Source organism: Primulina tabacum, chromosome 2 (genome assembly GCF_025594145.1).
Source record: "Primulina tabacum isolate GXHZ01 chromosome 2, ASM2559414v2, whole genome shotgun sequence".
NCBI lineage: Eukaryota > Viridiplantae > Streptophyta > Magnoliopsida > Lamiales > Gesneriaceae > Primulina > Primulina tabacum.
The window spans coordinates 52701480-52729001 of NC_134551.1; the positions used below are offsets into that span (position 1 = coordinate 52701480).

At 35.8% G+C, this 27522-nt stretch overlaps 3 protein-coding genes across 5 annotated transcripts; 2 read left to right on the top strand and 1 right to left on the bottom strand.

The window, feature by feature from the left end:
• Positions 1 to 7793: 7793 nt before the first annotated feature.
• On the top strand, positions 7794 to 15959 carry LOC142536894 (uncharacterized). 3 transcript variants are annotated; one of them, XM_075642290.1, is made up of 10 exons: positions 7797 to 8383; positions 8650 to 8770; positions 9014 to 9099; positions 9499 to 9880; positions 10083 to 10183; positions 10488 to 10554; positions 12051 to 12278; positions 13020 to 13478; positions 15181 to 15253; positions 15618 to 15959. In XM_075642290.1, the coding sequence occupies exons 1-10, from the start codon at positions 7968 to 7970 to the stop codon at positions 15866 to 15868; spliced, it is 2184 nt and encodes a 727-aa protein (XP_075498405.1). In that variant the 5' UTR covers positions 7797 to 7967; the 3' UTR covers positions 15869 to 15959. The 3 variants fall into 3 exon arrangements, 2 of the variants coding, with proteins under 2 accessions (XP_075498405.1, XP_075498407.1); XR_012818476.1 differs by lacking the exon at positions 15618 to 15959 and having other exon boundaries at positions 7794 to 8383; positions 13020 to 13563; positions 15058 to 15237; XM_075642292.1 differs by lacking the exon at positions 7797 to 8383 and having other exon boundaries at positions 8644 to 8774.
• A 3893-nt stretch (positions 15960 to 19852) lies between these two features.
• Positions 19853 to 20913, top strand: LOC142536898 (protein DELAY OF GERMINATION 1-like). The gene has a single exon (XM_075642297.1). The coding sequence runs from the start codon at positions 19916 to 19918 to the stop codon at positions 20768 to 20770; it is 855 nt and encodes a 284-aa protein (XP_075498412.1). The 5' UTR covers positions 19853 to 19915; the 3' UTR covers positions 20771 to 20913.
• A 252-nt stretch (positions 20914 to 21165) lies between these two features.
• LOC142536897 (protein ATAF2-like) lies at positions 21166 to 23160 on the bottom strand. Its single transcript, XM_075642296.1, has 3 exons — positions 22885 to 23160; positions 22184 to 22458; positions 21166 to 22060 (listed from the first exon to the last, which is right to left on the bottom strand). The coding sequence occupies exons 1-3, from the start codon at positions 23051 to 23053 to the stop codon at positions 21599 to 21601; spliced, it is 906 nt and encodes a 301-aa protein (XP_075498411.1). The 5' UTR covers positions 23054 to 23160; the 3' UTR covers positions 21166 to 21598.
• Between the last annotated feature and the right edge of the window lie 4362 nt (positions 23161 to 27522).

Genomic DNA, 27522 nt, shown 5'->3' on the forward strand with positions numbered 1-27522 from the left:
GATTTCAGATTTTTAACGAACAGAACTTATCAGAATTTCAGACAGATGCAGCGGAATCAAAGAATTCGAAGAACAGAAAAAAACACATAATCGATCGGAGTTTCAAATCATAACACTGATTTTCGAAAAATAGGTGGACATGTGTCTCCTGATATTTTCGAAAAAAACATACATGACACCATACATTATTCAAATTTTAAAATAGAAATGAACTAAGTAACAAAAGCCCACTTACAGATTTTTGTAGGAAGAATTCGAAAATTGTAAACTTTGGCACAAACTTGTCTTCCGAAAATTTGGCAGCACTTCGGCGCGACTTCAACGAATATAGTCTTCAATTAAGCAGCACCTTGACGCAAAAATTCTGCACCGAACCGCACAAAATTCCTTCCTTGCTTACTTGACCGAAAACTTGGGAGAGTGAGGGGAAGGAAAAACCGAAACTTGACTTGAGTTTTGGAGCACTTTTCCTTCAACTTTGGGTTAGTATTTATAGGCCACAAATTGCCCTTGGCATACCCCATGGTCGACCACTTGGTCTCCAAGAATTGCCATAATAGTGTTCATTATAATGGTTCAAAGATTCATGCTTGAATTCTCCAAAATCCCATGCATTTTCAAGTTCTAGAATGATTACCCAAACTCCCATGCATATTAACTTTGTCTTAACCCTTAGCTTAATCCCTTAGCTCCCTTATGGGTTTAATCAAAAGTAATTTCTTGCATACTCAATTTGTCCAAACTTTTAGCTCATCTTTTAGCTCCCTTTATGGTCTTGTTAGGACAAGCTTGGTTGAGCTTCTTCGAGCTGGAAGTTTGCGTCCTTGAGCTGGGGTTTTACTCCTCCCGTGAAAACTCTTCGATGAATGTGGTTAGTTGCAGCTTAGCATCCCGATGAACTATTCCTCGAGCTTAGAATCTACTTTCTCGAGTTACATTTGATAAAATTTAAGTTATTATTCAAGTTGTTTAGTTGAAACGAGAATTGCTGAACTTATTTTAAGTAATTTTCATATTACTTACTTGATTTGCTTCGGTAGAAATTTCCGGGTTCTCACATCCCTCCCTCTTTATGGAAAGTTTCGTCCCCGAAACTTGGATCAGCTTGAACTGTTGAATAAATAAAGGTATTGTGAGCGCATCTTTTCTTCAAGTTCCCAAGTGGCCTCCCTTTCGGTATGATTTGACCACTGTACTTTGACATATGGGATGGTCCGGTGTCTCAACACTTGGTCTTTTGTGTCCACTATTCGAATAGGGACTTCTTCATATTTGAGTTCCTCATTCAGATTACCTTCGATCATTAGTGGTGTAACTTTAAGTACATGACTCGGGTCCAGGACATATTTCCGTAGTTGTGAGATGTGGAAAACATTATGTACTCTGGACATCTCAGGTGGTAAAGCCAGTCGATAAGCTAAAGTTCCCACCTTCTCCAGTATCTCGAACGGTCCCACATACCTTGGATTTAACTTCCCAGATTTACTGAACCGTACCACTCCTTTCATTGGTGAGACCTTGACATAAGCCTTTTTTTTCCGATCTCTAGTTCCAATGGTCTTCTTTTCAAATCAGCCCAACTCTTTTGTCTGTCCTGAGCTGCCATGAGTCTTTCTTTGATTATGGCCACTTTATCAACAGTTATTTGAATGAGCTCTGGCCCGGTAATAGCTTTTTCTCCGACTTCATCCCAGTATAAGGGCGAGCTACATTTTCGACCATACAGTGCCTCGTACGGAGCCATTTCGATGCTACTGTGGTAGCTGTTATTGTAGGCAAACTCTATCAACGGTAACTGCTTACTCCAATTTCCATGAAAATCCAATGCACATGCCCTCAACATGTCTTCAAGGGTCTGAATTGTCCTCTCAGTTTGGCCATCAGTCTGAGGATGATAGGCTGTACTGAGAGTAATCTTGGTTCCCATAGCCTTTTGGAAACTCTTCCAAAATCTTGATACAAATCTTGGGTCTCTATCAGACAGTATACTTGCCGGGACTCCATGTAGCCTCACTATGTTGTCCATATACAAAGTGGCTAATTTTTCCAGATTATAATTCATCCGTACTGGCAAGAAATGGGCAGACTTGGTCAATCTGTCAATGATTACCCAGATCCTATCGTGACCCTGTCTTGATCGTTGTAGTCCTACTACGAAATTCATAGAGATGTTATCCCACTTCCACTCTGGTATCTCCAATGGCTGTAAAAGTCCTCCAGGCCTTTGATGTTCCGCCTTGACTTGTTGACAGACTAAACACTTTGCAACAAATACAGCTACATCTTTCTTCATACCGTTCCACCAGTAATTATTCTTCAAGTCTCTATACATCTTGGTACTCCCTAGATGTACTGAAAATCTCGATTTATGTGCCTCGGCCATTACCTCTTCTCGAATTCTATCGATGTTTGGTACATACAATCGTTCTTTCATCCAAAGGATACCATCATTATCAATTTGAAATTCTGGAACTTTTGCTCCTTGGATTTGTTCTTTAATTCTCAGGATGGAGGTGTCTTGACTCTGCTTCAACTTGATGGTATCTCAGAGATTTGGTTGCACTGATAGGGAATTTAAGTTCACCTTCCCAGGGTTCCTTCGACTCAACGCATCTGCCACTTTATTTGCCTTACCCGGATGGTAATTGATTGATAGGTCATAGTCTTTGAGAAGTTCCATCCATCTTCTTTGTCTCATGTTTAATTCCTTTTGAGTGAAAATGTACTTGAGGCTCTGGTGATCAGTAAAAACATCGCATTTTACCCCATAAAGATAGTGCCTCTAGATTTTAAGTGCAAATACTACTGCGGCTAACTCCAAGTCATGAGTGGAGTAATTCTGCTCATATGGTTTCAATTGCCGTGAGGCATAAGCGATTACCTGACCCTCTTGCATAAGCACACACCCCAATCCTTCCTTTGATGCGTCACTGTATACAGTGAAATTCTTACCATCCTCGGGAAGAATGAGTACTGGTGTGGATGCGAGTTTTGTCTTCAGGGTTTCGAAACTCTTTTCACAAGCTTCATTCCAAATGAATTTCGAATTTTTCTGAGTAAGTTTGGTAAGTGGAATGGCTATCGAAGAAAATCCTTCCACAAATTTTCTATAATAGCCCGCTAATCCCAGAAAACTCCTTACTTCAGTCACTGTCTTTGGTTGTGGCCAATCCTTGATTGCCTCTACCTTCTTAGGGTCTACTGACACTCCTAATTCAGAAATTATATGCCCTAAGAAAGCCACACTTTTTAACCAAAATTCACATTTCTTGAATTTGGCGTATAGTTCCTTTTCTCGAAGTGTCTGCAAAGTGAGACGCAGATGCTTTTTGTGTTCTTCTTCATTTGGTGAGTACACAAGGATATCATCTATGAAGACAACTACAAACTTATCGAGATATGGTTTGAATACCCAATTCATAAGGTCCATGAATGCTGCAGGAGCATTTGTTAGACCAAAAGGCATTACCGTGAAGTCGTAATGTCCATATCTCGTCCTAAAAGCAGTTTTAGGGATGTCTTCCGCTTTGACCTTCAACTGATGGTAACCAGATCTCAGATCTAGTTTTGAGAAGACCTTGGCTCCCTCTAACTGATCGAAAAGATCATCTATTCTTGGGAGTGGGTACTTATTCTTTATGGTGATCTTGTTCAACTCCCGGTAGTCGATGCATAGTCTCATGCTTCCGTCCTTTTTCTTTACAAAAAGCACTGGGGCTCCCCACGGGGATGCACTGGGGCGAATCTGCTTCTTGTCCAGCAATTCTTGGAGTTGCTCCTTTAACTCCTTCAATTCAGCTGAAGCCATTCGGTATGGTGCCTTTGATATTGGTGCAGCACCAGGGATCAAATTGATTTCAAATTCTATTTCTCTATCGGGTATTTCACCCGGTAGTTCCTCAGGAAAAACATCTGGAAATTCTTGAACAATTGAAATTTCCTCCAACTTTGGGACTTCTTCTTCTTTGACTTCATTGATTACTGCCAAGTAAATTTCTTCTCCTCCCTTTATAGCCTTCCAGGCTTGCGAAGCTGACAGTAGGAATTTTCTTTCTTTGGATTTCCCATGAAATAAGACTTCCTCTTTAGTAGGAGTCTGAAGTCTAATTTCTTTCTTTTGACAGTCCACAATGGCATGGTTTTTAGCTAACCAGTCCATTCCGAGGATAATGTCAAACTCAACCATATTGAGTTGAATTAATTCCACTTCAAAAGTTTGTTCATTGATACAAATTTCACAGTTTCGATACACTTTCTGAGTTTCAATTGTTTTGCTGACAGGTGTTGCTACTCTTAACGGTTCACTAAGAATATCATGTTCAAGTTTAAGCTTCTTGGCAAATCTTCTAGACACAAATGAATGTGTGGCACCACAATCAAACAAAGTATATGCAGGCAATTTATTGAGTAAGCTGGTACCTGCCACCACTTCGTTGCTGTTATCGGCTTCCTCTTGGGTTATTGCATAGACCCGAGCATTAGTCTTGTTTTCTTGTTGTTTGCTAGGCCCCGTCCCTTTGTCCTTGTTGTCTGGACAATCTCTAATTCGATGGCCCACTTTTCCGCACTTAAAACATGCCCCTGACTTCCGATAGCATTCTTCTATATGATATTGTTTACAGGTGTCACACCACTTCCCTTCTCTATTGCCAGTATTTCCAGAACTCCATTTGAAAGACCCTCCTGAATAGTTTGTTTTCTTGAACTTGGGACCGTTCTGAATAGATTGATTGATCATCGGCCTTTTGTTCTTGTTTCCTTCCTCGCGCCTCTTGATATCAGTTTCTGCGCTCATTGCAGCTCCCATTAAATCTGCAAAACTGCTAGGTTTGAATACTGCCAGTGTCGACTGAATTCGGCTATTGAGTCCCTTTTTGAAACGATGCATCTTCATGATTTCGTCAGACATAATTGTGGGGACATAAATTCCCAGATCATTAAATCTCGACGTGTATTCCATTACCGTCATGTCCGGTGACTGTCAGAAATTTTCAAATTCATTCAGCTTTTGTAGACGAAACTCGGCCGGATAGTATTGCTTCAGAAATTCTTTCTTAAAAATCTGCCATGTGATTTCCTCCACTTCCGCCAAAGATGGTGACATAGTCTCCCACCATTTCCTAGCTCGATCCTCTAGAAACGGTGCCACAACCTCTACTCTCAATTCTTCAGGTACCTCCAGTAAGTGTAGTTGTGATTCGACGTTTTGAAGCCAGTTATGACTGACTTCTGGGTCTGGGTTTCCATCGAAGGTCGGAACTCGGTTCCTCCTGAGAGATTCGTAATGATACTTAATTCCACGGGGTTGTGGTTCAGGTGGTGGCTGTATGGCATTGGCAAGGGGATTCACAATTCCTTGCAATGTAGCGGCTACGATAGTTGCTGCTATTGCCATCATATCCTCTTGGCTGAGGTTCACCCTGGGTGGTGGTGGTGGTGGATTCTCGTTTTGATTGTCGCCACGAGGATTACGGTTGTGACGGGGAGGTCTGCCTGCCATATCCTAGGATAAAAATGGAAGGTAAAGCATCAGAATTGTATAAAGGGTAGAAAGGCACAAATAGTAGAAACAAAGTTGTCGTGGAAAATTTTTCGATACTCAGAGTTTGTGGAATGATCGAAGGTATAGATTTTTGAAGTCTATTCGGAATTTAGGAAACAGAGGAAAGTTAGACTTCAAGAACGGATGAAAGTTGGACTCAAATTGGGATACACTAGGCTTTTGCCAAAATTTGACCTCGCCAAATTTTGTCTATCAAAATCCCAGCGGGATTATGAACCTGGCGGCTCTGATACCACTTAAATGTCACGCCCCGTGTCCGAAGCGTCGGTGACATCTGGCATTGTTTAACAATTTCTTGAAAACAATTAAGCCTCGTATCGAAATGCCAAAAACCAGTCTTTTTCATAATTAAAACATTGTCTTTACATTGACAATAGAATAAAATACATCAGACTTGCAAATGCGGAAACTAAACAAAAGGAAAATAAAGTCTTGATTTCTTGTATCTTTCTCATCGGCTACCATCCTCAGAAGGCTTCTTGATCCTCCTCATTCAGTTGTTCTTCATTTTAATCTGAAATTTGTAACGGGTGAGTGTTTTGGGAAACACTCAGCAAGTGGGGGGTCGATCGATTTCCAAAGATACATATAGAACATAAGTCTTTAAAATAATTCTTTAACAATCTTTCAAATCTTACTACTTAACTTATCATAACAGAAACGAACATGAGACAAATATTTCAGAACGAAACAGATTCCTCAGAACAGATCATATCAGAACATACAAAACACTGTTACTCATCTCATTTCCATGGTCAAATTGTCCCCAATATGTTACTCCTCTAAGGGGTGAGGCCAGAAATGGTTTTATACCCACCATTGGGGGCCACACAGAAATGGTTTTATACCCACCATTGGGGGCCAAACAGAATCACAATTCTCGTCCCATTTCCAATTGACTCGTAACAGTGTAACAAAGATTTCAGATTTTTAACGTACAGAACTTATCAGAATTTCAGACAGATGCAGCGGAATCAAAGAATTCGAAGAACAGAAGAAAACACATAATCGATCGGAGTTTCAAATCATAACACTGATTTTCGAAAAATAGGTGGACATGCATCTCATGATATTTTCGAAAAAAACATACATGGCACCACACATTATTTGAATTTTAAAATAGAAATGAACTAAGTAACAAAAGCCCACTTACAGATTTTTGTAGGAAGATTTCGAAAATTGTAAACTTTGGCACAAACTTGTCTTCCGAAAATTTGGCAGCACTTCGGCGCGACTTCAACGAATATAGTCTTCAATTAAGCAGCACCTTGACGCAAAAATTCTGCACCGAACCGCACAAAATTCCTTCCTTGCTTACTTGACCGAAAACTTGGGAGGGTGAGGGGAAGGGAAAACCGAAACTTGGCTTGAGTTTTGGAGCACTTTTTCTTCAACTTTGGGTTAGTATTTATAGGCCACAAATTGCCCCTTGGCATACCCCATGGTCGACCATTTGGTCTCCAAGAATTGCCATAATGATGTTCATTATGATGGTTCAAAGATTCATGCTTGAATTCTCCAAAATCCCATGCTTTTTCAAGTTCTAGAATGATTACCCAAACTCCCATGCATATTAACTTTGTCTTAACCTTAATCCCTTAGCTCCCTTATGGGTTTAATCAAAAGTCATTTCTTGCATGCTCAATTTATCCAAACTTTTGGCTCATCTTTTAGCTCCCTTTATGATCTTGTTAGGACAAGCTTGGTTGAGCTTATTCGAGCTGGAAGTTTGCGTCCTTGAGCTGGGGTTTTACTCCTCCCGTGAAAACTCTTCGATGAATGCGGGTAGTTGCAGCTTAGCATCCCGATGAACTATTCCTCGAGCTTAGAATCTACTTTCTCGAGTTACATTTGATAAAATTTAAGTTATTATTCAAGTTGTTTAGTTGAAACGAGAATTGTTGAACTTATTTTAAGTAATTTTCATATTACTTACTTGATTTGCTTCGGTCGAAATTTCCGGGTTCTCACAGTTTTAAAAAGTCAATGTTGAATGTCATTTGACTTTTTAAAACTCCATGAAGATCTATTTTGAATACCACTAGACTTTTATAAAGTATGTAAAAGTCTAAATTGAATACATCTAAACTTTTAAAATCTACGAAATCATTAAAAGTCAATAAATCTCTTGTACTCAATCCACCCTGAGGAATTTATACCAAATTTCAGTGGTGTGCATATCTATCAATCAATCATTTTTATCATACAAAATCTGGTGCGGATAAAATGCGAGGGGCCGAAAATTTCTCAAGCAGCAACAAAGGTCACGTCCATTCAATTTCAGCCATTCATTCTTCTTTCACGAAACCTCCAAGATTTCATGGTCAAGAAATAAACCTCCATTGTTCAATGTAAACGAACAAAGATTCTTGTCTCTCCCACGCTTACAACACACTCCTTCTCCATGATCGGCCGATGTAAAGCTTGGCATTGTATCCCAACCCAGAGTTTTTACTTCACTTTCAAAAAATCCCACAAACAATCTCTGATTCTCTACAAAGACAAGCCTTTTCCACACACATGCATAGCCTTGTCTTCCTTTGCTAGTGCGGGGACGCCAGAATGGAACGCCGAGATTATCCGGTATCAAAATGAGAATTATTTTGTACAGAACAAGAAAAAGGAAGAAGATGAAGTAAAAGTTGGAGAGGAAGAGGTCACTTTAGGAGAAAGAACCGTGCAATGTGAAGTGGAAGTCATATCATGGAGGGAACGCAGAATAAAAGCTGAGATATCAGTTAATGCCGATGTTGGGTCAGTTTGGAATGCTCTCACTGATTATGAAAGGCTTGCTGATTTCATACCAAATCTAGTTAGCAGGTAAATCAATCCGCGGATAATGTTTTGATTTTTGTTTCATGAAATGAACTACCGGTCTTGATTGTTTGAATGCAAGGTAGCAATCTGGATCAGTCCCGGGTTACATTGGTCGGCGTTCAATAATTTTGGAGCGTAATCTACAAGTTATTGGATGTGATTGTACTTTTTAGTAGTTGCAATTTTTTGTTAATTATGAGATAGAATATGTCTTAGTCTAGTTGATTAATGTTGTTGTTTGAATGCGTTTCGCTATAAATTCATGTCAGTGGGAGAATCCCTTGCCCACATCCGGGGCGGATATGGTTGGAGCAAAGAGGCTTGCAAAGGGCATTGTATTGGCACATAGAAGCTCGTGTTGTGTTGGATCTTCAAGAATTTCCCAACTCTGTATGTACGTTTGATTTTGAATTAAAGTGAATATGAATCTACCAGTTATATGTAAGTATATTCAGAAGTAAACATTACACTGATGAAGGTTTGGAAAATGGAAAGGTGATTCCATTGATCGAAGCCTACAAATCTGTATGAATGTATTAAGTAGACATGTAGGCTGTAGCTGTACAGTTTTATGTATGATTTTCACTCTAAGGAATCATGTGTGCCTCTCTTTCATTGTGTTCTTTAATTTAGGAAAATGACCGCGAACTTCACTTTTCTATGGTGGATGGAGATTTCAAGAAATTTGAAGGCAAATGGTCTGTTAAGTCTGAAAATGGGTAGGATTATTTTTCTTCTCGTACTTATTTGTATCTTATCTGTTGCATGTTAAAATGAAACGTTTTTCAATTGTTGTGCGAGTAAAAGTTGGAGAACTTGATATTGTTGGCGAGCTAGTTATTTTTCTCATCCTTTTCTACTTCTGGGAAACCTCGCAGTTATATTTCCATAAGCATGAATACACTTGTCACCCATCTGTTCCTTGAATATTAATCATTAAGCGTTTGATCGTAGAGAACAATATCATTCGCCAAACACATTAAATTATCATTCTGTTCCTTTAATTACCGGTAAAATTAAGAAAGATTGAGCTGGAAGCAAATCATTTCCTTTACATTCGGTTACACTTTTCATTTCTTCTTTCTATATTTTTTTGTTTCCATCCTTGTATTATACAGGTCTCCGACCACAATATTGAGTTATGAAGTGGAAGTCATACCAAGGTTCAATTTCCCTGCAATATTTCTGGAGAGGATTATTAGATCTGATCTTCCTACAAATCTTCGAGCCATAGCACGCCGATCAGAAAGTGATTTTGAAGGAAATCTGAATACAGTTCTCTTTCATAATCCCATGAACGAGTCTTCTTTGCATTCTCTTGCTCTTGGAAGCAGTGATGATGCAGTCATTGTGAAGAAAGCTGTAAAAGCTTCCTTTGGTCCGTTATTCCCTTCAACTGGTGAATTAAACGCTAACTGGGGAATCTTTGGGAAGTCTTGTCCAATTGACAGGCCATGCATGGTGGACGAGGTTCACCTCCGTAGATTTGATGGCTCACTGGTATTGAAGAGTGCTGTAACCGTTCACTTACCATCATTAGTAAAATTATTCTTGATTGTACATTTTTAAATAGAAAAGTTCACACTAACACATGCGTGACTCGAACCCGAGATATATTGTCTTTTAATAACAATAGCTCTACCATTGAGTTATTTGGTTAACCTCTTGTTAATCTTTTTAACGGATTCATTTTTGAATGAAGGAAGATGGAGGTGTTCATAGGTGTGTCCTTGCCTGCATAACTGTAAAAGCTCCAGTTCGTGAAGTATGGAATGTTCTCACAGCTTACGAAAGTCTTCCTGAGTAAGCCCTCGAGGAAATTATTTTCTGCAACTTGACTGAAAGCCTATATATTCTAAACTTCACCAAAAAGTCTCACATCAATCTACCATAAATGATGGAATTTCTTCTAATTACTACTGCACAGCATTCCAATTTAAGGACTGTCTGAAAGTTTATTGTTTGACTTTGCAAATCCGTGACTCTACTGATTGTTATTAAATTTTCTGTTACTTGTTATTTGGTTTGCCGCTCATATTATGGTTATGTGAGAAATTATGTTTGTACTGAAGTTCTATTATCTTATTTGCTCCTGAAACTACCACAGGATAGTTCCAAATCTAGCTATCAGCAAGGTTTTATCTCGAGAAAACAATAAAGTCCGCATTCTCCAGGTACAATTTACCTTGTTGTATACGAGATTATAATGATACTTCACTGGAAAAAAATAGACTTACTTTAATTATTCAGGGGCTGACAAAAAGCAGTGAGAAAGTTGATGTGTGGGAAGGGCACTGAAATGAAATTTCTTATTTTTTCAAAAAACGATATATTTGAAGCTTCTTGATACGCTAGACGTCTATATATCGAGAAAAGGAGTTTTCGGCTTTTTATGTTGGCATCTTAAGAACCTATCAATCTTATGTAAAAATGGTGGAATATCAGATGCTTGACATGCTAATGATGAATGAAACTCATTCATAAAATTATATTGCTTGATGCTAGTGGACGTGTCATTTTAACTCACACATGTGTGTCAGTAAGTAAGCTCTTAAATGATTTTGTACTCCGATGAGAAATTTTTGTTAAGCAGGATACCTCGGTAAAATGAACAAGTAACATAACCCAGATATCTCTAATCCTAGTTTTTCCTAGTTGACTTGCAGCTAGCCATGAACTAGCATAACCCTAACCCCTCGAGCTTTACAGAAATCATTCAAAGGCACACTTTTTCTTTTGAGAAAAAATGCGAGAGTGGACTGCTCAAATGGTTTTGGGGGAGGAAATTTGAATCTTTAAAAATTTACGTGAAATTGCCAAATTTCTCGTTTGATCTCTGTTGGATTCACCCCTGGCTGTCAAATATCTAATTAAAACTAGTATGATCTTCCATAATCCTTGTTTGTAGAATATATATCATTTCTTGGTACTGCTGTGGTATCTATAAGTTCCTATAGAATCCTTTAGCCTTAAGGCAATAGTTTAGGAACACAACCATCACTTTGTCCGTGAAGAAAATGTGTGGCCAAGTAAAATAGTTTCTGAGGAGTGTAGTGGCTATGGGGTGATTGGCTGCTTTGACTGAATTGTGAGGCTAACAATTCTTACAGTGGTGCTGATTCCTGGCTAGAAATCCTTTTATTTCATGCAAAGACCAGGAAAGGAGGATCCATCTCTTTAGAATCTCTAAACTGTAAATTGTGATTGGCTTACTGTTTTTCAAATTCAAGAATTCGTGACATTATGAAGAGCAATGAAAACGTGAAAACGATACTGATAATTCTTATTGATACTTGAGTTCTAAGAGATTGATTTGTGCATTAGGAATATTCATGTGCACTTTGAAGGATATCTCAGTTTTATGTAAGCCTAGATATTTCTGAAGCTTGCTTGGAGTACTCTGTCTTCCAAGATCAAATTAAGTGCCAGAAAGTTCCAATTTTGGCTGCGCGCTTTAAATTTTTTGGGAGATCTGATATCAAGTCTTCTGAGAAGGGATCCTAGTTTTCTCAAGATTGATCTATTTTTATTTTTCTCCATTTATTTTTATTAATTAGTTTGGCTCTCATCTTCCCCTTCATTTTGTATCTCACATGTAAACAACCTAGTCAATGTTGTTTTCTATAAATGTATGTTTTGAGATTTCAAGAAACATATGTTTATGGCTCAGGAAGGATGCAAGGGTTTGCTTTACATGGTTCTCCATGCACGTGCTGTTCTTGATTTGTGTGAACATCTTGAGCAAGAAATCAGCTTTGAGCAGGTTGAAGGAGACTTTAATGCATTTCGGGGGAAATGGATTTTGGAGAAATTAGGAAGTCACCACACTCTGCTAAAGTATTTAGTAGAGTCAAAAATGCATAAAAACTCCTTTCTCTCTGAAGCTATCATGGAAGAGGTTTGTATCTATTGCTTCTAGCATTCTCGTTAATGCGAAACTGCATCTTTAATGCAGTCACTGTTGTGGAAAATCACCGCATGTTTCAAAATTTGAACTCTTCATGACCAACATGCCAAGAAGGATTACTGTATCATAAATGTATATCCGATTGCTTAGAATGGTAATCTAAAATCCTCTGGCCAACGCCATGCCTTTTCATTTACATTGCCTTATGTGTAAAAATATGAAGCTTCATGCAAGTGTTGTGTTTTTTATGCTGGTATAATCTGCAGAACATACTTTTTTTTAAAAAGAAGAAATAGAATCCTAATTGAGGTAATAAAGTAGGAAAATCAAATCACCACCCCTCCTCTACCAGCTTCTGAGCTCTTCTTGCTACTGCCCATCCTGAATTACCTGCTGCATCACTTCCCTGCCCCCACCCACCTCCACCTTCTTTCTTAGTACCGCTGACTCCCCAGCCACCGACATTTCCACCACCACCATCAGCGGTTTCACTGCCACCACCACTACCCCAACCACCGGTGCTTCCACTTCCTGTACCTCCACCCCTGCCACCAGTGCTGCTGCTACTGCCGCCACCCCAACCACCAGAACATACTTATGTAAGATTTTTTGCACTACTAATTTGAACATATCCGAAACAGAGAAAAAAATTCGTAAATCCTCCAGTCTTGTTTTCAGGAAGACTGACCAATACGAGAAGAATCATCTTTATAGTAATTTCAAATGATGTAGGTCATTTATGAAGATCTTCCTTCAAATTTGTGTGCCATTAGAAATTATGTAGAGAAACAGGAGATCAGACATGATCAGGAGAGACCCAACCCTGACGGTAAAATAGAGGAACAGATTACTTCACTAAGTAACGAAAGCTCGGATATTGATGCTACTCCTGCCAAGCTTTCTGATTGCAGCAGTGCAAGTTCATCGAGACAAAGATCTAAGATTCTTGGCTTGCAGACAGATACTGAAGTTCTTAAATCTGAGCTCTTGAAATTCATTTCTGAACATGGGCAGGAGGGATTTATGCCCTTGAGAAAGCAACTACGGAGGCAAGGTCGTGTGGACATCGAGAAGGCAATTACACGCATGGGGGGTTTTAGAAAAATTGCTTCATTGATGAACTTGTCCCTTGCCTATAAACACCGGAAACCAAAAGGGTACTGGGACGATCTTGAAAATTTGGAAGAAGAGGTGAGTGATTAATTCTGTGTTTTGCTTTACCCTTTCTATCATATCCTTGATGTTTTTTATGCCTCTGAAAAACATCTATATACCCGTAAAAATATGAATTCTTGAAATGTTTTTCAATTGTGAATGGACGTAATTACCCTTCACATTTTTACTTCTTTCAATTATCAATTAACATACGTAGTAATTTCACACTTAGTCTATTAAATAATAATTAAGTATATACCTATAAAAGTATGGATTTTTGAAATGTTTTCCAATTGTGAATGGACGTAATTACCCTTCACATTTTTACTTCTTTCAATTATCAATTAACATATGTAGTAATTTCATACTTAGTCTATTAAATAATAATTAAGACTAATTAAACACATTTTATGGTTATAATTTTGTGCTTTTAAATTTTTCACATATCTTTTTTTCCATTATAATATTTAATTATGTCATATCTCATTATTTAAAAAAAATTATTTCATTCCATATACATATAAATGTGTGGATGTGTTTACTTATTTCCATTATCAATTAACATATGTGGTAATTTCACACTTAGTTTATTAATTAATAATTAAATACTAATTAACCACATTTTGTGGTTATAGTTTTATGCTTTTGACTTTATTCTTTTATTTTTCATTATAATATTTAATTATGTCATATTTCATTTAAAAAAATTATTGCATTCTATATACATATAAATACGTGGATAATAGAAAACTTTTTAAATTGTAAACGAGCGTGAGAGAAATAAAATTGAGTTATATCATAATGAGATATTATTTTCTAATATAAAAAATAATATATGACATAATCCTTATAATAAATATAAATTATAATGATCATTGATTAACATCTATCAAAGTATTATCATTGATTAACATCTATCAAAGTATTAGAGCTTTTACATATGATATATTAACATCTTTATTTATTTATTTATTTTTAAATCAAACTAACTAATTCAACAAATACAAAAAATAACCTTTTTTATGCAAGTTATGTATTTGGTTATATTTATATTTTTTAAGTGAAAATCATACCGGTAATTTAAATTTTATATTTAATAATTATTTTATGAGTTTATCAGATTTTATTTGATATTTACCATATAATCTTATTTAAATGAGTTATATTTTACCATCAATATTATTATCTCATTAGTTTTGATATTTTTTTGAATTTTGATGAATATTTATCGTTAGTGTGCTTAATTTATGTAACTTATGATTATACATTGATAAAGTCCATAATTTAATTAATTTTTATTTTACTATGCCTTGTAGGTGATGTTTGGATATATATTTTTTAAAAATTTGTTTCAATTCATTTGGTTCGATATATTGTGCTACTTATAATTTATTTCATAACATAAAATTAACAACTTTAATTTTGATTTGACAAAAAATTTGAAAGTAAATTCTATAAGTTCTTAATTAATTTATTCGTCTAACATAACAAGATAATAAATTCAAATTAATAACAAAATGATTCAAATTGTTTTTTTATAAAATCAAAATTTTAATTTTTAGCATATAATTGGTATTTACGTGCGTCGCACGTGCTTCATGCTAGTTCCTAAAAGTGGGATAATGTTTTATGCTTACCGAGTATTTTAAAGTCAGTACCTGTTTGCATATATGCCTTGAAAAGATACATGCAAAAAAGTTTGGACGATTGTGGTTATAACTGTTCATTTATCTCACAGATAAATCGGTTCCAAAAAAACTGGGGTATGGATCTGTCATTCATGCCCAGCAGAAAATCCTTTGAACGTGCAGGTATTGAAAACATCACCTCTTTTATTATCAAGACTACTATTTTACAATTTAACACTGTACTGTACCAATGCTCATCTTGCTTCTTAATCCTAGGAAATGAGAGATCACAATTTGAAGACTCGATATGATCATGAGATAGCTTCATTTAACATGTGTAGTTGTCTGCACAATTCTTGCAAAAACGTCAATAAATATCATAGCTCTGATTAATCTTGATTCTTAATATCCTGATAATTATTCTTGAATCTTAAATCGGTTCTTATATGCATAGCTAAGCTAAATACATTAAAAAAAAACACTGTATTTGAGCTTTTAACCTTGCCTAAATCTGAGAAATATGGTTCTCTGACTTTGTTTCTTGAAGGACGATATGACATTGCTCGTGCGCTGGAAAAATGGGGAGGGCTTCATGAAGTATCCCGCCTTCTGTCACTTAAGGTGAGACACCCGAACAGACAAGCTGCTCTTTCCAAAGAAAAGAAGACTGAATTTCTTGGATCTTTTAACATAAATGGCCTGGACTTGGAGAAGATACCATCTAAAACCTTTGTTTCCCAAGACACACAAAAGTGGCTGATGAAACTGAAAGATTTTGATTTAAATTGGGTCGAATAAGAATGTGAAACATAGTTTTTATGTAAAACATGATTTTTTGAGATGGAGAGGTTTATACATATAACATGATTTTGCCTCTACATTGTTCTAACACGTTTCGCTCATAAAAGATATATATCTTTTATCTTTTATGCGCCATCAACGAATAAGTAGGTCTCGATTCTTTTATGCGCCATCAACGCATCAGAATCAATGAGGTTAGTTATTTGTCCATCTTTTATGCGCCATTAACGCAAGTTCTTTAAGATGTAATTCCATCTTCTACATTGTAACTGTAACTACTGATGTTGATTTCAGGATAAAGAATTGGAGGTGGCTGCTCGCATATTCACCGATTGTCAAAACACGATTGCTTCTCTTGATTTATATTTTCCCCATCTATATTTTCTTGTGATAGACACACACGTGCAACGTCTCATTCAACCCACACACCACACCATCCATAGGTAACATAAACTTGGTTCTATAATTGAAATCCACTGTGTGTAATATTTTCAAATGCTATCTTTTTCCAACATAATTCCTCAAACATTCTAGGTTACATGTTGGTAATACAACCATCTATGTCTTGCATAGAGATGACATGTTGTACAAAAAAACTAAGTAGACTGGAGTCATGGACGGTATTGGAAAAAATAGATAGGCCACAACCATTAACCTCCCTTCCTTCCAATTGAAGAAAAGATTTTCCAAGGGACGAAGTAAGAAAAATCAATTGGTAGTAGTTCCATTTCTTATGGTTTTTTTGGATGAATTTATCACATATGACTTGTTTAGTGCGGTTTTCTTGATTGACGTGATTTGATCTAATCAGTTTGTCGCTGATTGGAAGCTCGAGTCACTTGCCATTGACATTCGAAGCGCTTGTACCATGGTCCATGAGAGATTTCTTCCAAAGTTCCTATCTATTAATTGACAACATATTTGGAAAGAAATTTGAGTTATTGGTTGTTTAGGATATCCATTGAACCACAATTTAGAACCGGTCTTATCCGGTTCGGGACATGCCCAACCTCCATGGGTGGTTTTTCTTAAGGGATTTGTATGCACATTTTTTTTACAGGATTCTAAGAGTAGGTCTCTTATTAGACGATCTCACGAATCTTTATATGTGAGACGGGTCAATCTTACCGATATTCACAATAAAAAGTAATATTCTTAGCATAAAAAGTAATACTTTTTCATGACTGACCCAAATAAGAAATCCGTCTCACAAAATACGATCCGTGAGACCGTCTCACTCAAGTTTTTGTCGGATTTTAAATGGATTCGACAAATCTATTAATAATATTTTTCTTGACAAATATAATAATCTTTTATGGAGAAAACGATAAAATATTGTTTGATTTCTCCGAAACAAAAATACGATGCACTTATTTTTAAGTAGTCTACGGTCCACTTGAATGAATCAAATGGTACGGCTTTAAATATAAATTTATTTGACATCCTCATTTTTGTTTTCATCCACTTGAAAGAAAATTGAAAAAAACATTTCGTAACTTAATATTTAATAATAAAATATATATATACGTGTTGTATATATTATTATTATTTTAAATTCGATCAAATATTACTAAATAATTAACATGAAATTAAATATTTTCTTTTGATAATATAATATAGATATATATAGACTTAGAATCGATAAAAATATTAAATTAATATATATATATATATATATATATATATATATATATATATAGTCGGAAGGGAGAGTAGCACTATTTTATTGTTTCTTTGTTTCTCTTATCTTCTTGCAATGTGTGAGAGAAAAAAACAAAAATAGACAACTAAGATGGTACAACTTTCCACGCCATTTTTCTTGGTGATGTGACTATTTTTATCTTGTATTTCATCAGTGCGTTCGAGTATACCATGTAAATTTGCTCGATTAACTGGCGTTATTCAAATAGATTTATATATAATATGTACTTAATCGTATAAATTTATACATTTATATAATTTAAAAAATTGAAATCGAGTTTCCGAGATCGAATAACTCAATATATTATCTAGTCGAGCTCAAAAATTGCTAATGGAGTCGAGTCGAGCTCGAATAGTTGATTTTTTCGATTCGAGCTCTAGCAGAGTGCTACTCGAGCTCGACTCGTCTCGATCCACTAATTGGACTACACAAACTCGACGATACCAACTTTATGTGGTTGTATTAAATTTCTTTGGTATGTTGACACTATAAAAGTTCTAATGGATTTTTAATCTGATACATATTAAGCAAGGATGTAGTCAAGGAAAAAATTGATTCTTGGCTAGCTGCAAAAATATGGGGTGCAAGGACAACTCTTCTTTCGTTAAAATACAAAAATTATTACAACACGATTTAGTAATAATTTTAATGTTCAAAAAGTGAGTTGATTTAACAAAGTTAAGAAAATAAAATGTAAAAATTTATAATTTACGGATGATTTTTTAAACATAAAATCAATTATATATTTGACAAAATCTAAAGTATAAGTTGAATATCGATGTTGTATAAATTTATTTTATTTTATCTATAAAGAAATAAAATAAAAACTCATCTAACAAAGTCAATAACACATTCTGATATTTTTTTATTAAAATATTAAAAATAATCTGGCAAAAACTTGTATGAGAGTCTCACGAGTCATATGTTGTGAGATATATCTCTTATTTGGGTCATCCATGAAAAAAGTATTACTTTTTATGCTAAGAGTATTACTTTTTATTGTGAATATCGGTAGAGTTGAACCATCTCATAGATAAAGATTCGTGAGACCGTCTCACCAGATAAGACACCTACTCAAATAATATTATAAAGGTAAGACGAACTCCGATGTTGCATGTATACATACATCTTTGTCTTGAAGTCATGTGAGTAATAAAAATAAAATATGCCGATAATTGTGCTTCCATGGATCGGAAGTGTCCGACGCTTCACATTCCAGAAAAAGATACGCAGCAAACGAAATACAACTCAGTGCATTGTAGATCTCACAAAAAAACGAAAACAGACAGCCAATGGGCTACAATTTTCCACACACCTTTAAACTTTGTTGGTTATCAGTCACAAACCACTTTCACAAATTCTATTCTTTATTATTATTATTTACATATAATTCTTGACCTCCATAATTTTAACACAAAGAATGTTTAAAAAATAACTAGTGGCAGGTATTATTTTCTTAGATTTAAACTTTTCTAAAAGGCTAATACGTGATAAGTAGCTAGTTCTTCAATTTTGTTAAAAGCGTGGTCATTTATACGGAATACTCACAAATTTATTTTCGTGAGACGATCAATCCGATCTATCTCATATATTTATTTCATTAGACATTCCCACGATAGTTTTTGTGTTGTTAAAAAAACAATTATTTCAACAATCACAATGTTTTATATCATTTGGTTCAGAAATCATATTGATGGAATGCAAGTATATAAAATGGCTGAATCAATATATTGAAGTGGACTTATATTATAGAGCATGTCTCTGGTGAGACAGTCTCACGAATCTTCATCTGTGAGACGGTCAACCCTACCGATATTTACAATAAAAAATAATACTCTTAGCATATAAAATAATACTTTTTCATGGATGACCCAAATAAGAGCTTCGTCTCACAAAATACGATCCGTGAGATCGTATCATACAAGTTTTTGTCTATATTATAATAATTTATAATTGATGTAAACGTCAAACATTTCAAGAGACTTTCGTGGTAATAACCAATTAACGTGACATTGTGATATTATGTATAGTCTTAACTGGTTAGCTCTATCTTCAAATTATATAATATTTTCTTAACATGAACTATTTATCTTAATATTTCAAATCTTAGTCTCTTCTAGATCTCATATATTTTTCTATTGTTTTATTTTATAAAATAATCATGTTGATATCAATTAGAAAAATCTTAAGTTTTTATTTTATTATAGTTTATTTTTTTTAAAAAAAAAAACTCATATTTTATCAATTCAAGCATATTAAATTTTAACATGGAAATATAATATGAGTTGTATATAGTGCAGAGCCATTTCTTACGCCCTTGGGTGACAGTGACACATAATCGCATGGCGCAAGTCCGGCCCAGAAATGGCGCCCATGGCCATGTCTCCTTCGCTCATTACTTCGAGCAATGGCTGACCGAGCAAAACCAGCATCTTGAGACGCTAGTTTCTGCCTCCAAAGAGAACGAGGAGCAGCTGGAGAACGGGCAAAATGGTCGCGCGGTAACTCAAGAAGAATTGGATGCAAAAATCTTGCGTCCTCTAATAGAACGGGTAATCCAACACTACGAGCAGTATTATGGAGCCAAATCGAATTGGGCCAAGACTGATATTCTCTCCATGTTCAATCCTTCATGGAGGAGTAGTCTCGAAGATGCTTTCCTCTGGATCGGCGGTTGGCGGCCGAGTATGGCTTTTCACTTGCTGTATTCTAAGTCCGGGCAGCAGGTCGAGGCGAAACTTATGGAGCTCATACAAGGACTGAGTACAGGTGATTTAGGTGACCTTTCTTCGGACCAGCTTGATAAAGTTAATGAATCGCAAAAAAGGACTGTAAGGGCTGAGAAGGATTTGACGGAGAAGCTGGCGAAGAGGCAGGAGAGTGTGGCTGATTCGGGTATGGTGGAGTTATCGCATGCTGCGACGGAGCTCGTGAGGGGAGGGGAGGAGGCGGAGGACGCCCGGGTGGATGCGGCGCTGGATCCTAAGAAAGAAGCGTTGGTGGAGATTCTACAGAAAGCCGATGATTTGAGACTCAAGACACTGAAACAGGTGCTTCAGATTCTAAGCCCGATACAGAGTGTGCATTTCTTGGTTGCTGCTGCGGAGCTGCACCTGAGATTCCACGAATGGGGGAAGAAAAGGGATGAAAGGAACCGCGAAGCCGCGGAGGTTGGAGGGGAGCCCAGAAACACTTAGATGGGTAAGAACTAACAGTATTATCATCTAATATAATTATGTGCTTATTTTCCTTTATGGTCAACTACTATGGGTGTAGTTTGTTAAGCGGATTTCATGACGTTTCTTGGTTGTTCTACTAGAATCTAAGGATGTTCAGTTAAGACTGCGTAGTTTGCTTGGAAGTTTGTTGTCTGTATTGGCAATTGGCATGTTGTTCATCTGCCTTCGCAGTTAAAAAGTTCCCCAAGTTATTACCCATTTCGTTTCGATTCAACCGCTGGTTAACCGAGACGACTAAATTTTCCTCTACTTAATCGTTGATCCGCCTCTACTTCGAAGTGCCCTTGACCAGTATCCAACGGTGAAATGCGTCGTCTCAAAGTATAAACAAGAAATTTATGCGAGTGTATCTGTCACTGAATTTTCTAACCCAACATCTTATTCTCTTCCTCCGATGCATGAATGCTGCATTCTTAACAATATAATACAAAGAAAGAAAGAATAAATCCAACAAATGCCAAGATTCTAACTATTCGAGATATCCTACTTGTTGCCTATGTCATCGACTCTACAGCATTTTGATTTGATATGTCTTCATAATCTGCTATCCGCAGCCGCCGCTTTGACGGATCCATCATGTAATTAAATCATTACTACCTGCATCTGGTTCCAAAGTTTTACTACCTGTCTCATGTTGCTATTTTTTACAAGGGAGAAAAGGAGAGAGATCACGATTCTGGAGTGTCTGTGCAACTATAGGATGCACATGGCTGCCGCTACCTATCCTTGATTTATACTAAACTGGTGTGGATCAAACCATTCTTGATCCCATAATTAAACGGCCTTCTACATATAACCAGACATTTCTTGAAACAGAGACATCTGATCGTTATGCAGTATTTGGGAGCCAGAAACGTAATCTTGAAATCCATCCATATAATTCAGCTGAAAATCAAGGAAATTTTCAAACTCACTCCACTTTGCTACGCTTTGGACCTCCTTATGATCGATCAGAAAGTCGGGTGACAACACATGCTCGGAGCTACTCGAGTCACTATGAAACTTGAGCATCGATTCTGATGTGTCGAACTGCATATGGTCATTCGACTCGTTCCCCCTTCGTGTGGTATAGGGAGCCTGCACTAATGCTGCCTGTGTCGTCATTCTTTTACATTCCAATGCGTTCAAGATTGGTTTTTCTTCTGCGACTTCGCTATCTGAGAACTCGAGTGCCTTTTCATCCAAATTATAATGCTTTTCGAGATTTCCCTTCTTGTTGTATATTCGACATAATACCCAATCATCGAGCTGCAACATCAAATCAAAATAATAATCACAAAACTTGACCAATGTAACAAGACATGATCATGATTGCATAGATTAGGCAACAAATAATCTTGAAAATTCAGCACAAGGTACAAGAATAAGTACCCTCGAATTGCTTCTTTTGCCAGCAGATCTATCTACATTAGCTAGGCGGTATTCGTGCATGATCCAATTAGTTTTGACTCCTTTTGGAGCTTTTCCTGCATAAAACACCAGCGATTTCTTGATTCCCAGAGTCTTTGGCTTCCCCACAGGTTTATCTGCTCCTGTTGCCTTCCAGTAGCCGGCACCGGCAGCTCGGTTTGGCCGTGAACCGTTTGGGTACTTGCGGTCTCTTGGAGAGAAGAAATACCACTCTTTTTCACCACATAGTGCCATCTCTGTTGTCAATCCAAAGATATTAATGGATCGGGTAAAAGAAAATTAAAAAATAAGAAACATATATAATTTGGGGTGGGGGTGGGGATTAAGCCATTTTCCACTGAACTCTTCAAGCAGACAGCAAATTTGACCTTCAAAACAGATTCTCATATTCATTTTGAAAGAATTGATGAATGTTTTTAGATCCAATCACCAAAAGGGTGTGGCAAGCAAGGAGACAGAGGAAACTTGGCGATTTGAAAAATGGAGATCTGGGGAATCATGAACCCACACCGCCAATCAATCAAAAAGGAAGAAGAAACTACACTTGTTTAACCGGTCACTTGCTAACGCATCGACGAATTTTTCTGTAAAATTCCTCACCGATATTTCCAGAAAAGTGGGAAACTCAAGAAACTACTAAAAACCCAGAAACAAAAGCTTACCAGGTAGCTTCCACGGATCAAACTTGTAGAGATCAATCTCAGCTATGATTGGAACAGCAATCCGCTGACCCGCACACTTGTGGCAGAGGTAATGCACCACCAGCTCCTCGTCCGTTGGATGGAACCTGAATCCCGCCGGCAAACTCAACTGCTGATCACCACCCTCCATTCACAGTTGAGCCTTGAATCGAGAATTTGTTTGTGTGGAGTAGAATTTCCCGAGCTAGAGTCACAGTTGTCTTTGAAACTAATGGAACCTTTGCCTCATATATATACACAAGCAATCGGCATTGATTTTGCAACACGGGGGTCCTTTTCTTTTCTTTTGTTCTGATTTTTATTTTTATATTTAAATTTAAATAATTTTCATCATTGTTTATTTGTGGATATGTGTTGTGTTGGTACGCTTGTGCATGTACGTGGAAAGCGTCTCTCTGTGTGTGTGGGGATTATAATTTTTAGATTTTTCTTTTTGAAAAAAATATTTTTTTATATTTTTAATTTTAATCTTGAAGATAACGTGCTAGATTTAAGGATGACAATTTTCCTTGCGAGTTCGGGATCTTGGGGGGAAAACCTAAAACAAGGATGGATATCTTCAGTTTTTTCGAGTTTGAGGATTTTTTAAAATCTCCGAAATAGTTCGAGGTGGTATGTATATACTATCCTCATCTTTAACTTGTCCTAAAAATTATATTATTTTTTTTAATATTGATATTAATATCATCACTGACAATAATAGATAATAATATGTTTTGGTTCGAAAAATCTCTGAATATTCCTTGATAATAACTTGTCTGTGACGGTCTCACGGATTGTATTTTTATTAAGCGGATCTCTTATTTGGGTCATCCATGAAATAATATTATTTTTTATGCTAAGAGTATTATTTTTTATTGTGAACATCGGTAGGGTTGACCCGTCTCACAGATAAAGATTCGTGAGACCGTCTCATAAGATAGGCAAAAACTTGTGTGAGACGGTCTCACGGTCGTATTTTATGAGACGGATCTCTTATTTGGGTCATCTATGAAAAAATATTACTTTTTATGTTAAGAGTATTATTTTTTATTTTGAATTTCGGTAGGGTTGATCCGTCTCGCAGATAAAGATTCGTGAGACCGTCTCACAAGATACATACTCCACAAGAAACCTACTCATATTCATTTGTCCTACCACTATTAATATTTTTTAAACGAATATAAGTACGGGATGTGGATTTGATCCCGTGATTTTGGGAAAAATGAGGATCGGTGAGAACGAGGATGACAAACTTATTCATGCCTCGCTCCATTATTATCCCAAACTAGATTAGTTGTTTTTGTGTCACATCACAATATATACACATTATATTGTGAATTAATATTTTTTTAATAAAACTTGTTCTTTATGGTTATATTGTGAATTAATATTTTTTTTAATAATACTTGTTCTTTATGGTTATATATATATATATATAAAAAAGAAACAAAAACATAATATTTTTGGTTGAACCCCATCTAAAATGGTGTTTCCCTTGACCGGAGGTGGGTGGCGTTTGCACGGGCCGAAAGGAGGTTGACCGAGGTGGCGCAGCCTGTGAATATGTCACGGTCCAATAAAATATGCAAGTCAACATAAAATCTTACGTCACCGCTTTCGATATATTTGTTTGTGAGATAATTTCATTTTAAAAAATTTATATTGATATTTAAAATTAAAAAAAATATTTTTTAAATAATTTAAATAAAATATATATTTTATAAAATTGATAATGAGATCATTTTACAATATTTTTATATTAATTTATTACTTCGAGGCTAACAAGTCAAATGCTGCTGACTCGTGGTTTCTAGAAAGAAACAGGGTGTGACGGCCACTGTTGATTTACCAATTAATAATAATACTTATATGAAATATTACTAAAACAATATTTTTTGGCTTTATTTTGAGAAAAAAAATTTTATTATTAATTTTGGAAAACAGTAAACATATTATATTATAATTGAGAAAATGTCCATACAAAAATCTCGTAAGACAGTTTTATTAGTCAATTTTGTGAGATAAATTTTTAGCATAATTTGATTTATTCAAAATATTATTTTTATTTTAAATATAAGTCATGGGAACAAAACCTGGCCAGGCAAGGTTCATGCACTTGGTTAAAAATCGTACAATGAGATTTTGATCAAAATTGGTGGAAGTCAAGGAAGAAAAGCACATGTGTAGATAAGTACATTCAACTCTATCCTTTCTTGAATTTATACTTTTTCAGATACTTTTCCAAAAAATTACATGGCCCCAAATTGTCTCGCTATTCAATTTTTGCCCAACAAAAAGTATCTTATTATCACTATTTTTTAAATTAAGTTTTTACAATTAATTATCATGCTACCAGCTAACGCATGTATTTGTACTTTGACAAAAACTTATGTGAGACGATCTCACACGTTGTATTTTGTGAGACATATATCTTATTTGGTTCATCCATGAATAAATATTACTTTTTATGCTAAGAGTATTATTTTTTATTGTGAATATCGGTAGAGTTGATCCGTCTCACAGATAAAGATTCGCGAAACCGTCTAACAAGAGATATACTCTTATATTTTTCAAATATTTTTAAAAATATCATTTGGCTCGTTTTATATACAGATAACATTGTGATTAATTAAATCTTAGAATTTGAGTCAAAAATTGAACGAAAAAAACGATGAATATGTGGTGTGACGTGCTCCATGACCTTAACATGGATGAGAATGTTCTTTTTTCCATTCTTTGTTTTGTCTTTCCACGACTGACCAAATTTCTATTTATAATAAACTGTAACCCATCCTACTCAATCGAGACTTACTCTTTTTTTTAATGACAACATCGGATCATGTTTCTGTCAACGAAATGATTCAATTGAATTGATTTTATATGTAAAATAATATATTGGTCACGCATCTAATAGAAGTTTTTTTATTTACCTGGTATGGTGAATTCTCATCATGGTTGGTATATATACTTAATTCAAACCTATTTTTATTCTGATATTTACTATCATCATGTTTGATTCAAGTTTTTGAATAATTAGAGTTTTAAAAACAATTATTTGATTCTTATCTTTCGAATTATTATCGATTTGATATATGAATAAACAATGTATATCATATCCGAATAAGTATTGATGTAGAAGTTGCCTTTCACGTACTGCAACTTGATGGGTTAAATGTACATTGCACAAATAAACTTGTAAATTATCTCAGCAAAAACTTGTGTGAGACGATTTCACGACTCGTATTTTGTGAGATAGATATCTTATTTGGTTCATCCATGAAAAATATTATTTTTATGCTAAGAGTATTACTTTTTATTGTGAATATCGGTAGAGTTGACCCGTCTCACAAATAAAGATTCATGAGACCGTCTCATAAGAGACCTACTCAATTATCTCACCATCAGAAATCAACAAATTCTTGGAAGTTGATAATTTTGACAGGTATTGTGCAGTATCTACTGTTTCTTCCCTCCTATTATTCTTCCTTCTTGTAGGACCGAGTGCTTACCGCTTTACCAAAATCTATAGCTAGTAGTAATGGTGCAGCTCAAATCTTTTAAACCGCACAGCAGCTCAAGCACCATGGTTCGATCGCTCTACCAAGCAAGGACAATTATTGCAACCAATAATCTCCCTCTCAATAATTGCACTCCTTGCAATCAATGAGAATCGAACCCGTGACCTTGGCTCTGATACCAATTGTAGGACCGAGTGCTTACCGCTTTACCAAAAGCTATAGCTATTAGTAATGGTGCAACTCAAATCTTTTAAACCGCACAGCAGCTCAAACACCACGGTTCGATCGCTCTACCAAACAAAGATAATTATTGCAACCAACACTTCCCTTTAGTCACTTCGTCAAATTACTGCTCCCTTCGTTGAATGGATTAATTTGAACATATAGTGATCATGACTTAATATTGTTTCTTTATCTGGAAAGAATCAACTTAGAACCAAATAAATAATCGAGACCGGGCTTGTAGCCGAGTGGTCTCACCCGTCAGATTAGTTGGCTCCCCGCGTGTGTTGTAATAAAAAAAAAAGAACCAAATAAATAATTATGTACTATTACATAGAATGACCTGAAAATAACATTGGAACAATTTCATAGAGAAAAACATGACCTGATCCTAACCGAGAACAAATTAAGAAAGGATCAACTGTGCTCGTCAACCCTTGCCAATAAAACGAAAACAAAGTGAAAGATCATCTAATTGGCGATCAAGAAACCCAAGAAGTGGAAAGATTATGTTTGAATATTCAAAATAGTATATGACTTATTAAAGTTTAATACTGTTTATTAGTTGTGGCTCTCGCGACATCATCTTAATTAATTAGAGAGGTTTATTTATGTTAAGATAAATCTCAAATTGTTTTGTTTTATCAATTTCTGATCTGTTTATTAGATAATTTTTTTGGAATTACAATACATTTTATTTCACACTCGCCTTGTGGCATTCAAAACCATGGGACTTGTAAATTTCATTCTTCGAAAAAGTGGCCTTTAGAGCAAATTCAAAACGTGGGTAAAATCTGATTTGTGGTTATATAATTGTCCGTTTTTTGAGCAAAGTAAGATTTAGCCTGAGTGGAGTTTGAAGTCAAGATTCAGGATC

Excerpts from the sequence above, each read along its gene's own strand:
- LOC142536898 (XM_075642297.1), top strand. The coding sequence starts at position 19,916 with ATGGCGCAAGTCCGGCCCAGAAATGGCGCCCATGGCCATGTCTCCTTC.
- LOC142536897 (XM_075642296.1), bottom strand. The coding sequence starts at position 23,053 with ATGGAGGGTGGTGATCAGCAGTTGAGTTTGCCGGCGGGATTCAGGTTC. Across the intron at positions 22,459-22,884 it reads TGATCCGTGGAAGCTACCTG|AGATGGCACTATGTGGTGAA; the intron begins GTAAGCTTTTGT and ends GATTGACAACAG. Across the intron at positions 22,061-22,183 it reads GCAAAAGAAGCAATTCGAGG|CTCGATGATTGGGTATTATG; the intron begins GTACTTATTCTT and ends TTGATGTTGCAG.
- LOC142536894 (XM_075642290.1), top strand. The coding sequence starts at position 7,968 with ATGATCGGCCGATGTAAAGCTTGGCATTGTATCCCAACCCAGAGTTTT. Across the intron at positions 10,184-10,487 it reads GCTTACGAAAGTCTTCCTGA|GATAGTTCCAAATCTAGCTA; the intron begins GTAAGCCCTCGA and ends AAACTACCACAG. Across the intron at positions 10,555-12,050 it reads ATAAAGTCCGCATTCTCCAG|GAAGGATGCAAGGGTTTGCT; the intron begins GTACAATTTACC and ends TTTATGGCTCAG.